The sequence below is a fragment of the Geotrypetes seraphini genome, chromosome 7, assembly GCF_902459505.1.
Source record: "Geotrypetes seraphini chromosome 7, aGeoSer1.1, whole genome shotgun sequence".
NCBI lineage: Eukaryota > Metazoa > Chordata > Amphibia > Gymnophiona > Dermophiidae > Geotrypetes > Geotrypetes seraphini.
In genome coordinates this window covers 144,984,976-145,000,185 of record NC_047090.1, presented here as the reverse complement: position 1 = coordinate 145,000,185, position 15,210 = coordinate 144,984,976, and the positions used below count along the sequence as shown (strand labels likewise).

At 40.5% G+C, this 15,210-nt stretch overlaps 1 protein-coding gene across 2 annotated transcripts in view; it reads left to right on the top strand.

Moving 5' to 3' along the window:
- Window positions 1-15,210, top strand: part of RTN1 (reticulon 1) — a 235,362-nt gene that overhangs the window by 195,200 nt on the left and 24,952 nt on the right. For both annotated transcript variants that reach the window (XM_033952062.1, XM_033952061.1), the window contains exons 5-6: window positions 9,113-9,251; window positions 12,557-12,626. In XM_033952062.1, the coding sequence (XP_033807953.1) occupies window positions 9,113-9,251; window positions 12,557-12,626 (209 nt within the window). The remainder of the gene's footprint in view (window positions 1-9,112; window positions 9,252-12,556; window positions 12,627-15,210) is intronic.

The window sequence follows — 15,210 nt, the reverse complement described above, 5'->3', positions numbered from 1 at the left end:
TCATGTCAAACATAGGTGCCAGATATGTAGGTCTTCAAAACCCTGGCCTACATTTCTGGTGCTTATATTTCACCTGGCCACAATTCTGCAACCGGCACCGGTGATTGGCACCAGTTTTGGAGGCGCTGGCCAATACTGCCACCAGTTGCAGAATCTGGCCCCGAGTACCTTTCATATAATGGCATAATATGAGAAATCTGAATCTCTAGATTTGAGTAATTCAGAAAAGCAGCTTTTCACTATTATGATGTCTATTATATATAGACTAGTATTTTAGCCCATTACATTTGTTTTGTTTTTTTAAGTTCAATGTTTTTTATTGGTTTTATGAATAAACAGTAATACAAATATTTGCAGAGACTGTAAAAATGTAATGAGCCATAAGAGAGAAAAGAAAAGAGAAAAATTGAACACTAGATGACAATCAATCTACAGTGTGTAGTCTAACAATTATCCAAAAAATAAAAGCATAGAGTACAAACACATCCGAAATCATGTGCTCTTAAGTATTCTATCACAGTAATCCAACAGAGGTTGCCAGATATTGTCATGCTTAGAAACACTGTCATGTTTAATAGCAAAACTACGTTCGTATCTCATAGTTAAACAAATGTTATGCCACCATAGAGCATGCGATAAGTTATCTGGATTTTTCCAATTAGTGAATATTAGTTTCAACGCAATCATAATTAAACATCTAAGCAATTTAGCTTTTGGGCCTGGAATAATCTTTGTTAACCCATATGCACCATAAATCACTACAGCTAGGGTTAATTGTTCTTGAATATCAATAATCTCAGTTATGGATTTCCAGACTCGTAACCAAAAAATATGAACTGGGGGACAATGAAAGATCATATGATCTAATTTACCAACTTCTGATTTGCAGGACCAGCAGCAATTGATCTCAGAATTGGGCAACTTAGAAAGCTTATGGGGAGTCCAAAATGCCCTGTGCATCATAAAAAACATAGATTGAGTAATAGCTGCAGAATGTAACGTAGTGTATGTGTCCCTCCACAACTGTGGCCAGTTTTTCCTCGCAATAGTGACACCAGTATCATTTGCCCATGTATCGCATAATGCCAAATCATTATTAAATTTGAGATTAATAAGTAATGTGTACCAAGCAGCTGCATGACCCTTCTGCTTAAGTTTCATCAAATCATAAAGCTTCCAAATAGAGGGTGTGATTTGTTTGAGTGATTTCAATTCATAACCCGCTGCAATAGCATGTCGAATTTGCAACCATCTGTAGTAATGTGTAGAAGGTAAGTTATAAGTTTTACTTAAAGACTCAAATGGAATCCAAGAAGTATCACAATATAGATGTGCAATAAAAGCAATTCCCGCTCTTTTCCAAGAGATCCAATTAATTGTTTTGTTCTGAATGACTATTTTGGGGTTGTTCCAAAGGTAAATGTAGGTAGTGTCTTTACATTTTGTTTTCAGCAGTTTGTCCGTCTCTTTACGTGCCAAAGTTGAAGAAGAAACTGGATTGTTTTGCTTACCAAGGTCAGGACGTGTGAATGTAGAGTGGAGTAGGTCTGTTGAATCAACTGTTTCAGATTCTAGAATAACCCATGCAGGAAGATCATCATCTGTAGATTCACGAATCCAATTAGTGCAATGTCTCAACATCATGGCTGAATGATACTCATAGAAGCTAGGAAAACGGACGCCTCCATCTAATTTATCCCTTTTTAACTTCTGAAGACTGATACGCGGAGAAGAGTTGTTCCACAAAAACTTAGTGAGTACGGACTCAATCATTTTGTAGGTAGACTTGTTAAGATATATTGGTATCATACTCAATGTATAGTTGATCACAGGTGAGATCATCATCTTGATGGTCTCTAACCTCCCCCACCAAGATAACCGAAGTGGCGACCATCTAGTCGTCATTTTGGATACTACTTCCATCAAATGTTCTGTGTTGAGTTGAAGTATTTCTTCTATAGATGGTGCAAATAGAACACCTAAGTATTTTAGTTTTCTTCCAGCCCAATGTAGACCCAACTGTTGAATCTTTGTGAGCGCCTGAGGAGCGTTCAATGCCATCACCTCTGTTTTTGTAAGGTTCAGTTTGTAACCTGATATTGAGGAGTAGCAATCAATAATTTGCAGAGCAGGTGAGATAGAATCCACAGAAATGTACAGTAAAACATCGTCTGCATAAGCAGATAGTTTGATTTCTTTTTCACCAATGCAGATACCTTTGATGTTAGTATCAGATCTCAAGGCTATAAGTAAAGGCTCCAAAGCCAAATTAAACAGCAGAGGGGATAAAGGACATCCCTGTCTAGTACCCCTTTCTGGTTTAAACGAAGACGAGAATAGGCCATTAATATAAATCCGTGTGTGAGGAGAGGTATATAATACACGAAGCATGGCGATGAAATGTGATGAGAAGCCAAACCATTCAAGTATTCGAAATAGATAAGACCATTCAATCCTATCAAAGGCCTTTTCCGCATCCAAACTCATAGCGACCAGGGGCTCTTCTATTTCCTTAGCTTTGAGAATAACATTTAGGAAAGTTCGTGTGTTATCATTTGAGAATCTATTAATCATAAATCCATTTTGATCCATCGCAATAAGCTTAGGCAACACAAATTGTAATCTAGTAGCCAACAGTTTAGCATATATTTTTGCATCAGAGTTAATCTTTGAGAGTGGTCTGTAATTAGTTACTTTCAAAGGATCCCTATTAGGCTTAGGTAAAACGATTATTGTAGCCTCAGTAAAGGTACCAGCCACATCTTTAGTTGTAACCAAATAGTTAAAGTATTCAATCAAGTGAGGTACCAATTGTTCATGAAAAACTGAGTAAAACTCATTTGTTAGACCATCAGGACCGGGGGTTTTAGATTTCGCCATGGACTTAATTACTTCGCACAATTCAGTGGGTGTGACAGGCTCACTCAATTTGGTATTCTCTGAGTCATCTAAGGTGGCATGTGGCAAGTCAGTAAGGAAGCCCTCTAGATTCCCCGAATGGTCCAATTCTGATGCGTAAAGGCTACTATAATAACTCTGAAAGGTTGGCAGGATATCCTTAGGATCTGTTGTTAAACTATCATCATCCAGTCTAAGTGCAGCTATATTCGTTTTATCCCCTCTGCCCTTTAAATAATTGGCTAAGCTATGACCACATTTGTTGGAATCAGTATAATAATTAGCATGTTGTGAAAATATTTGATTGGCCGCCGTCTTGCTCAATATGATATTGTAGGAGAAACGCTTGGCCCTTAAATGCACCAATTTAGTCATGTTAGAAGGGTCAGCACAGTGTTCTCTTTCTAATATTTTAATTTCAGTCTCAAGATCCATCAGTTCATGCATCTCCTTCTTCTTTTTTGAGGCGGCATATGATATAATCATGCCTCTGATGTATGCTTTAAAAGCATCCCAAACTATAGGCCATCTGGAATCGCTAGGAGAGTTATTGATGAAGTATTCGTCAATAGCTGATTTGATATATAATTGAAAATCTTCCTCTTGCAAAAGAGAATTATTAAGTCTCCATTGTCCTGACAATGAATATTTACCAAATGAGTTAAATTGGAGCTGAACCAGGGCATGGTCTGACACACTAATTTCCTTTATTGTTGAGGACCTGATATATTGAACTAAAGATTGACTGACTAAGTAGAAATCCAATCTAGAATATGAGTTGTGTGGTGCTGAATAAAAAGTAAAGTCACGATCATCCAGATGGGTAATTCTCCAAGCATCCACTAATTTAAACTGAGTAATAATATCTTGTAGTGCAAACCAATTTTTGGATTTCTTGTAAGAAATTGAGGACTTTCTGTCTTTCAGTGGGTCCTGTATGACATTAAAGTCTCCTCCAATAATACAATGTCTATCTCTATTGTCATTTATTAATTCTGCTATGTCAGTGAAAAAAGTGGGATCGTCTAAATTAGGACCATAAACATTTAATATCATCAATTTTATGCCAGCAACATCTAAGCATACCTGTATCCATCTTCCTTGCGAATCTGTAATATGTGACTGAATAGTAATGTCCTGCCTTTTCCTGATGAACATCAGAACCCCGTTCTTTTTTCCCAGGGCCGGAGAATATAGAACTGGAAAAGCCCAAGCAAGATGGCATTTTTTAGCTTCTAATTCATTTAAGTGAGATTCCTGAATACAGACTATATCCGCTTGAAATTTTGAGACGTAGTTGAAGATCTTTTTTTTCTTTATAGGATTATTAAGTCCCTTAGCATTAAGTGTTAAACAGTGTAAAGGCATAAGTACAATATAAATTGAATTGGCATGAAAAAAGCAGTTTCATATAGGTAAGCACACATTTCAAACATGCGACAAAAAGCATGAAGATTGTCATCTGAAAAGAGTGAAGAAAAAATACAAAAGATGCAGTAAAATGGTAACTCATTAAACATGAATGGCAGTTAAACATGGGTTAGTGAGCACGTGGCGAAAGCTCACGCAACCCCAAACACGAAAGAAACATATTGAGAATATTAACAACAAGTCTACCACAGTTATAAAACAGAACCAAATCTAGAACTTATGGTTCAGTTCAGGTCATATCAGCTGCATATGAAACCATTACACCTGAGTTAGTATACTTATCAAGTATTGTCAATAGGACTTGGAGACAATTTTTCAAGGTAGTCAGCAAGCTCATCCGGTCTGGTGAAGTCCTTGGTGCAGTTATTCAATGTTACTCTCATTTTTGCAGGGTACATCATTCCGAATTTCGCCCCGAGTTGTTTAAGTTTAGGCCGGTATTCCAGGAGTTTTTTCCTCGCTTTCGCAGTTTGCTTGCAAAGATCTGGGACGAATAGCAGTGTATGGCTTTCAAATTTGATAGGAGCCTGTAATCTTGCTTGTTGCATGATTTCAATCACTTGGTTATATCGAAGTAACTACACAATCACTGGTCTTGGATATTTGTCTGGGTGAGCAGGCTGCTGAGTAGGTACACGATGTGCTCTTTCTATCTCAAATGCCTGCTTGAAATTCAAAGTTAGCAATTTAGGCAAAGTTTCTTCCAGGAATTGAATCATATTTCTCCCCTCCCGTGCCTCTGGAAGGCCAAGGATACGGAAATTACTCCATCTGGAGCGATTACCATAATCTTCCAGATCAGTCTCCAGTTGTGTGATACGTTTATTCTGACGCTGGATAGTTTTAATGTTTTCAGCATTCACTGCTATTTTCGATTCAGCTGTGTCAAGTCTCGAATTAAGATCAGCGATTTCGGACTTGAAAGTGGAGATTTCGGCGAGAATCTCGTCCGTCACTGTTTTGTTGTCGGCCATTAGGGAGCGGAGTGCACGCAGTTCTTCAAGCAGTGAGGCCGCAGTGACATCGTCGAGCTTGAGCGGCGGTTTTGAAGGAGAAACCGGCTCCAAACTTTTGCGTTTTCCCCCCTTGGTAGACGCCATACCTTTGTTGCAGCTGCAGGTGAATAATTTTATTTAATTGCTGTGATTAGACAAGCCGTTTTGAGACTTTCAGGAAGCCTCGTGTCGGAGCCGCGCGTTCAGGCAGCCATCACCGACGCGGCACGCTAGCGCCCCCCCGCCCATTACATTTGTTATAGTTACGGGTGCTAGAATAGCCCCACCTATACCTTGACCCTGAACCCATCCATGGCCCTCCATCTGGCCTCCTGGACCCCCATTAATTACCTGAGGCGGTAGCAGCGGTCCTGACGTATCAACCCCTCCTCCCTCAGTGCCCCAAAGCAGCAGCGGTCCTACCATTTCCATCTCTCCCTTTCCCTCTTTCACACCCTCTACCATCTCTCTCTGACCCTGTTGTACCCCTTTTGCCATCTTTCCCTTTCCTGTCCCCTCCGTCGTTCCCCAAGGCCATCTCTCTCTCTCCTGATCCCTCCATCCTCCCTAGTCTATCTCTCCCTGTCCCCCTTGTAGCCCCTCTGTCCTTCTCATCCATCTCCCAAATCTGACATCTCTCCCTCCCTTACACCATCCCTGAGTCTCTCTCTCCTTTCCTCATTTGACTCCACATTAAGGCAGTGAAACAGGCAGGACCCCTGTTGGGAGAAGATTGAGAAATGGTCGTTGGAGCCTGTTCCATTTTTTTAAACTTTATGAAATAAGTGATGTGATTTGTTCTGCTCTGGGATGGTGCTTAATAATTAATTTAGTGTTTCCATTCTATTTTATGGCATTCATTTACATGCCTTGTGCACTTTTGTAGCTATCAGAATTTCCAAGTCCATTGTTGTGGATCCTTGAAATTAACCAACATATACTGAAAAGAAAAAGATTAAAATAATTAGTGTGAATGATTACTATTTACGTTTTATGGAGTTTTTTTTTACAGACCCATGATGATACAGGCTCCAACGGGTGCCTTATGGACCCAAGAGCCACAGTATTGAGGTCTGTTTTGCTCTACATGTTTCTTATAATTTACACATCTCCGTTTTGTTAGTATGAATGGTGTTTCCAACAATACTTACCAACAGTACATTCAATTAATTTTTTGATGTAGTTAATATTAGTAAAATAACACATCTTACATAAGAACAAAGTATTGCCATACTAGGACAGACCAAAGGTCCATCAAGTCCAGTATCCTCTTTCTAACATTGGTCAACCCAGGTCCCAAGTACTTGGCAAGATGCCAAGTAGCAAAACAGATTTTTATAATGCTTATCCTAGGAAAAAGCAGTAGATTTCCCCAAGCTATCTTAATAATGATCTATGGACTTTTGTTTTAGGAAAGTAATCCAAACCTTTTGTAAACCCTGCTAAGCTAATAGCTTTCACCACATTCTCCAGCAATGAATTCCAGAGTTTAATTACATGTTGTGTGAATAAATATTTTCTTCAGTTTGTTTTAAATCTGCTACTTAGTTTTTAACTTTAACCGCCTTTTTTTTTTTTAATTCTTTATTCATTTTATAATTCACAACAAGTGTACAGTAAATATCAAACAATTAGAATACAATATCACTTGAAAATCTACCATATCATATAACAAAAAGATATAATCCCCACCCCTTCCCACTTCCATATACATATATTTTTGTTAACCGCCTTGATTTGACTACAGTTGTTAAGAAATGCGGTATATCAAATAAAAATAAACTAACTTCATTGCATGTCCCTTTATCCTAGTATTTTTGGAAAGCGTAAACAAGCGATTCACATCTGCCCTTTCCAGTCCACTCAGTATCGTGTCTCCCCTGAGCCATCTCTTCTCCAAGCTGAACCCCATGTTGATAGCTTTCCCCTTTAATATGTAATAATAGCATTTCTGCTGCAAATGCCAGATAGAGCTAGATTCAGACAATGGTACCCTAAGTTAGATGCTGGGATGATCCGTACTAAGCTAATATTCTATAAAGGGTGCTCTTCATGGAGCGTCCTTTATAGAATGTTAGCTTATCTCACATGTTGTACCTAACTTTGGGTGTAAGCACTTACGCCTGCCAAAGGCTGGTGTAAATGCTGGTGCCTAACTGATGGTAGCTAGGCAAGCAAATAAATTATTCTATAACATTATACCTAAATTCTGGGAACACCTCTGACCCACTCATGTCCTTCCCATAGTCACATTTAGTCAGCAACAAGATGGAAAGATCTACCAACCAGCAGAAATAAAACAACAAGCAGATCAATCAAAAACATTTTCATTGATTTGCTGGTTGTATTATTCCTCCTATAATCAGGCCTGCTTTGAAGCTGCACACCATGAAATTTAGGTGCACCTGTTATAGAACAGAGCGGAGTGCAGCGGCATAGTAAGTGGGGGGGCGGGGAGGTGGACCGGTGGAGGTGCCAGCAGCTCTCCCCCCATGCCATGCTCGCACCCTCCCTTCCCCCCCATACCTCTTTAAAATCTTTGTCAGTGCGAGCAACTACTCTAGCCTGTTGCTCGAGCCAGCTTGGCTCCCTCTGAAATCACTTCCACGTCAGAGGGAAAGCCAGCATGAGCAGCAGGCCGGAGGATCTGCTTGCACTGGTGAAGATTTTAAAAGGTACAGGGGTGAGAAGGCACGAGTGTGGCATGGGGACACAGAAGGAGCAGGGGATGAAGGTTGGCACAGAAAGAATGGGGTGGGGGTGGGGGTTGGTGCAGAAGGAGCAGGGGGTAGAGAGGAGGGTGCAGGGGGTGCCACTGCCCCGGGTACCTCCTACCCTTGTTACACCACTGGTGGAAGGCTCCTAATAACTGCCAATTAAATGCATGTTAATGCCAAAAATAGATTGGCAGCCGCCTAAGAATCGCATCTGCCCAAAGGGACAGATGCTCATCCCTGCCTAACCAGCTCAATTCTCTAACTGGGTCCAGCCGCTTAAACTGTTCATAAGCATTAAAAGATCTACAAGTATTGAGATAAGTAAAAAAAACATATTTTAAAACTATTTATAAAATATAATTGATGAAAAAATAAGAAAAATATAATTACCTAGACCTATGAGGATTTAACACCTAAATCTCTCCGCTTAGAAAAATCATGTTAGGCGGTGGAGTGGTGTTTCTGAGGTCTCTGGTATATGAAGATTTATATAAAAGCACAGAGAATTGAATTACTGTATATGAAAATGTGTTTTAACTTAGAGTGAAGATATATAATTTGTGGATTCAATGCTCTAAGTATAAATAATGATTTGGACCATTTAAGAAAGAACTGTATAGTTTGAAAGAAAAATAGATTGTTAGCACCTAATTGACTAATTTGGGTGACCTTTACAGAATCAGGGGGATTGTGCAGCAAGCATTAGTAAATAGGAGCCTGAATAGAACTGGAGTAGGTAAGGCCTCCTCCACTTGTATACATATAGGGGGAAATTCTGTTTAGGATTCCTGTTTCTGCAGCCGCCTAAGAATCACACACTGGCTCCTATACAGAATCGCGTCTGCCCAAAGGGACAGACGCCCAACCCCGCCTAACCGACTCGATTCTCTAACCGGTGCCCATGCCATACGTGCCAGTTAGAGAATCGTGCCTGATCCCTTCCCATCCATGGAATGCTAATCAGCAGAAAATTAAAGCATAAAACTGGGGTGATTTATATTAGTAGATGAATACAACTAAGTGCAAGCATGCCTATCTTCTGTGAGCTTATAAAAATGTTTATTTTTACAGAGCTTACCTTGAAATGGAAGTTTCTTTTTCCCAAGACCAAATTCAGAAATATACAGAGTGCATCCAGCAGTATGTGAACAGCACTGTCAGAGAGTTGAGGAGACTCTTCCTTGTCCAAGACCTGGTGGATTCATTGAAAGTATGGTTGTTTTAAAATTTCACAATGCTCAGTATTTAATTTTTTTTCCTTATCAAAAGTATGAAGTCCAAATGGCCCAAATCAAATGCTTCTTTTCTACTAGTTTTATAAAATATATTATTGTATGATAGTTTAGTATAACTTAACTTTACATCTGGATAAGACATGGTAGTATTATCTAACTTTAGGGAAACTGTGTATCACCTAGGCAATTCCTATAGAGTAGGCTGAAATCATTATCATGTCATGATCTAAAATGTATTGTCATGCTCTACATCACTATACTCTGTTATGTTTTATTATGTATGTGAACTTGTAACCTGTTCTGAGCTCCTCTGGGAAGACGGGATATAAATCCAAATAAATCAGTCAATCTGTGATCGTAGTAATAAAACCTCCTATCCAGAATCTGAGTTTAAATGAAGAAAATAATCTTGTAAAGTATTCTGTGATTTATAAATTGTGGGCTGATAAACTCCACCTTTGACAAAAATACAGATTATAGGAAGTCATTATCCCATAAACCAAAGACAAAATAGAGGCATGAGGTACCAGTGAACTAACAAACGAATGAAGAGATGGTATCACAAAACAAAGACAAACCCAAAACTGTTATATGGATAATAATAATAATAATAATAGCAATTTATTTATGATGGCTTTTACAAATCCACAGTAAAGGCTTTTCCCATGGGCTGGTGAGATAAATGCTCCGACTCTCATAGAATTCCTATGAACATTGGAGCATTTTCTCTCCAGCCCATGGTAGAAACCTCTGCTGTGGTTTTGTAAAAGGAGCCTTAAGTAAACAATAAACTGATCACAAACAGAAAAAAAGTAACATGGCCCTGTTTTGGTCTTATGCAGCATCAGGGCTATATTTCAATTAAAAATCATTAACAGTAAACCATGAGTATAGATAATGTAAGATGGGGGTCACATTCTTCTCAGACCCTAAAAGGGGATTCTGGAGACTTTTATTCTATGCATACACTCATAGGTAGTGAAACGCTTTTTTGTTTAGGGGTGCCCGCAAGCTCTGCCCCTGACCCCACCCAAGCTCCGCCCCAGACCCCGCCCCCTATAATAGTACTAATTGTAATACCATTTTTTCCATTCATTTTTCATATATACTCGAATGTAAGTCAATCTGAATATAAGTCGAGACTCCCTTTTCCCCCCAAAAGGAGGAAAAATGGTTGACTCGAATATAAGTCGGGCGACTTAATATTCAAGTGTCCTGCCCTGTCAGGCTCTCCCAGCCCCCTCCCTGCCAAGCTCTGCACATAGCCCCCTTCCCTCCATCCCTCCCCTGTCAGGCACTGCACCCATCCCCCTTCCTTCCTTCCCTCCACTGTCAGGCTCTGCACCCAGCACCCTTCCTTCCTTCCCGTGTCAGACTCTGCACTCTCCCTCCCAGGCTCTGCCCTCTGTCCCCCCTCACTGCTGTATCTTCATACCTCTGCCAATCCCTGGTGGAGGTGCAGCGGGCAGGAGCAAGCTTTCCAAACTCCTGCCCCGCTCCTAACCAGCTGCGCAGATCCAGTTTCTTCAGCTGAGCAGCATGAGCAGCAGTGCGATTTGGCGCTGCTTCTCGGCACTGAACAGCTTCCTTACTGGCTCCCGCAAATTGAATTCACAGGAGCCAGTAAGGAAACTGCTCGTGTTGCTCAGCTGAAGAAACTGGATCCGTGCAGCCGGTTAGCAGGAGAGCAGGAGTTTGGAAAGCTTGCTCCTGCCCACTGCACCTCCACCAGGGATCGGCAGAGGTATGATAGGGCAGGGAGGAGGAGTGGGGCAGAGCCTGGTGGCGGCCTAAAAAATTCTGGGAGAGGGCATTGGCCCAAATACAAACCGGGACCCCACTTTTTAGGCCAATTTTTTGTCCCAAAAATCCCAGTTTATATTCGAGTATATATGGTATACACAATATAATCTTATTAACAATACATAATGGTTAACCACAAAACTAAACTACACAAAGTACACTGTATGCTTCTCAACATTCTTCCTACCAGAACGCCTGGCTTTGGTCACACATGATGAACACAAATAACCCCTATACAGGACCACAAACTAAAAGAACTAATACAGTATATACAAACAAAACCCTAAGATGCAAGATTGTGCATGCAATACAACCCCCAGAGAAAAAGAAACAAATGCATTTCTTCCTGAACAGTGCAAAATATAGACAGCAGATGTAATTTCTTAAAACTGACCCAATTCAATCACTAAATTGAAAATAAAATCATTCCCTCTACCTTTGTTGTCTGGTGATTTTGGGTTTCAAGCCTTCTTTCCCCAGTCTCTGGCTACACTTCCTTCTATCTGTGCTCTTAACAGTGTATTCAGGGCCACCTTATCCATTTGCTGTTTTTCTCTCCTTCACTTTCTGCCATACATCCATCTTTAACTCAAAAACAAAATACGGAGGAAAAACAATCCAAAAGGAAAACGTGAAAAAAATCACATAGAATATACTACACAACACGTTTTCATATAAAGATTTTTATATTTAAGTCAAAAAGTTAGTTAAACTTATTTTCATATAGTTTTTCTAATCAGAAGGTTGTGCTCGGAGACATGGAGGAAAAAGGGTAAAGATTTCCCCAAAAAACCTCACCACCCAATCATTGCTGTACCTTCAGATGAACAGTAGGTTACTATTGTGCTAAGCATCAAAAAAATGAACATCACTTATCTATTAAATAATGTTCTTTGGACTTGACATGCCACGTTTCATTATTTCTTCAGGAAGCCAAACAGAAATTTCAAAAGACACAAGTCTTTCTTATGGGTGTAAGTCTCTTTAGAGCTCAAAAAGTTTTAAGTAGAAAATTCCACTCATCTGCTCGCGATGGCGAAGAGACGCCGACTGAAAGAGACTGACACCCATAAGAAAGACAGCAGGTTCCTCCACAGTACTGTCTAAAATCTTATTTAGGTGATCTTATCTAGGTGACCTGTTGATGTTTTGGTCTGGATGAGCTTGGTCAGCCAGGCATAAGGATACTACAGAGAGAGGAGGGTGTCTTGGTCATTGCAGCATGATGACACCTAATCTTTGATTTAAAACCCAAAATTGCAGGGTTCTGAAAGGAGTCCTAATGGGTGCCTTATGATCATGGATGATTACTACAGTGACTGGGCTTAGTGAGATGAGAAGGGTATATATTAGGGGAAATCCAAGAATAGCTATGAATGAATGCTCATGGTATTGGATCTGAACCTTGGCTTTAAGAGTTGTTCCAAATGAAAAAAATATACATGATTGCTTCAATGGTATTCTTTCTTTCTTTTAGTTTGCAGTACTAATGTGGCTACTGACTTATGTAGGAGCACTCTTCAATGGTTTGACGCTGCTCATAATGGGTAAGAATATTTACTTTTTATGCTTCCTCTAAGTAGCACTAAAAAAAGATTCAGTATTGTGAAATCTATTTAGAAAAACATACAAGCCAAATACTTATACACTGCACTATTTATCTATTTTAAAGCAGAGCTTCAGAATAGCTGGCTTAGAATTATATCCTTAGTTGAGAACTACATACTTAAAACCTATATAGCTATATATAATCAGAAAAACCAGATAAAACCACCCTTATAGGAAGATTTGGGTTTTAGTCTATAAGCAAAAATCCCTGAAAACTGTCCTTTTTCGTTGGGATCCCATGGCATCATCCAGCTGCTAAAATAACACATTATAAATTTGTGCAACTCACAAATGAAAGATTAGATTAGATTATAGGCAGAAACAATCGGCAAGGAAAGAGGGATGTGTGCCCTGCACCTAAGCTAACACTAATTGTCAGGATCCTTTCCTTTGGAAAAAAAGAAAGCGTCCAGTCAATACTGAGCCAGTGGCGGTCAAAATTTCTACAAATTCTGACTGCCATCAACTAACTTAGACTTAGATATATAGTGTCAGGCCTCATCCAAGCACTGGAGGGAGGCATGGCTTAGTGGTTATAACTGTAGCCTCAGCACCCTGAGGTTGTAGGTTCAAGCCCAGTGCTGCTCCTTGTGTCCCTGGGCAAATCATTCAACCATCCATTGTCCCAAATAGGTAGATTGTGAGCCCACCAGGAAAGATAGTGGAAAATGCTTGAATACCTGAATGTAAAAACTGCTTAGACAACCTCTATTGATAGGCAGTATATAAATAACAAATAAACTTGGAAATTTGCATTAGCATTGAATATCTGGATCTTTGATAGCACCTGGAAGTTATATAGGTACTAGTCTTTAAGCCCGTTACATTAACGGATGCTAGAATAGATGTGTGTCTTTCTTTCTTTCTCTCTCTCTCCTTCACTGCTTTCTGTCTGTCTTTCTTTCTTTCTCTCTCCTTGGCCGCTTTCTGTCTGTCTGTCTTTCTTTCTGTCTCTCGCCCCTTGGCCTCTTTCTTTCTTTCTCTTTCCTCAGCTGTCCACCACCACCCCTTGCCTGCTCCCCCTGTTCAGCAGTAGCCCTTCTCCCTTCCTTTACCTCCCCTGTGTACAGCAGCACCCCTTCCCTGCTCCCCCTGTCCAGCAGCAGCCCTTCTCCCTTCGTTTTACCTCCCCCCTGTCCAGCAGCACCCTTTCACTGCTTCCCCTGTACAGCAGTAAGCCTTCTCCCTTCCTTTTACCTCCCCATGTCCAGCATCACCTCTTACCTGATCCCCCTGTCCAGCAGTAGGCCTTCTCCCTTCCTTTTACCTCCCTACCCTTCCCTGCTCCCCCTGTCTAGCAGCAGCCCTTCTCCCTTCGTTTCACCTCCCCACTGTCTAGCAGCACCTCTTCCCTGATCTGCCTGTCCAGTAGTACCCCTTTTCCTTTTCCTGCTCCCCCTGCCCAGCATCCACTAGCCTGGGCAGCCTCGGGGCTTTTGCTAGGCCAGCCCACCTTGCATTATCAAAGTGGGCCGGCCTAGCAAATGCCCCGCGGCAGCAGAGTTTGCTGGTCCAGGGGTGAGAAGAGGCGTCGGCAGTGGCAGCACAGGAGTCATACCGCCGCTCAAATCTCTCCATGCGCCGCAAGCCGTTGCAAGCCACCCCAAGCGCCGCAAGCTACCCCACGCACCACAAATCAAATTCAGCACGGAGGCACACAGCACGGTGGCAGGGATCACAAAACCCTAAGCGCGCATGAGCGTTTAGAGTTTTATTATAGAGGATGGCTAGTATTCATGGCTTTTGTGTGATCCCAAAATAACAAGCTCCTACTCCTCTGTTTCTCCATTTTTTTGAACTTTACATGTTAATGAGCTGTTTGGCAACGTGTATGCAGTGAACTTTTGATCATAGTTACCATGAACTACTATATTGTGTTTTGTGTGATCCTATATGCCCACTTAGCTGTGCAGAAACTGGCACTGAATATCACTTGTGCCCACATAACTCTCCACCAACAAGTGTCACTGGTGGTAGAGCTAATATTCAGTAGCATCATCTGGTTAAGGGCAGTTGATTATCAGCTCCTGGACTACCCAATGCAATTTAATGAGGCAGAAGCTTCTCCTTTCTGGTTAATTCACTGAAAATTGTATTTATTTAGTGGTATTTACCACCTTTTTGAAGAAATTTACTGAAAGCATAAAGAAAAACACAGGTCCATAGCCCTATATTATCACTCAAGTGGTATACAGAAAAAATAAATCAAATTGACCCCCATGCATTTCAAAATTGAACTCACTTAACACTGTACCTAGAATTTCATTTCACGATGTAAAAGCAGCATTGATAAACTAAATTTTTCTTACCCTTCCAAAGAACCTAATTGTCTGAAATATAGACACATGGAGGAGCATAATAAAAAGACACATCTAAGTCTGATTCGGACATATGGTGCTAGACGCCCAAAGTCGGCAATGGTAAAATGTCCATTCTCGAAAAATACATCTAGAATTTTTTTTTTTTTTCGGAAATGATTTATCTGAACTTCCAGGACATTGATCATCCATACTGCCAAGTACG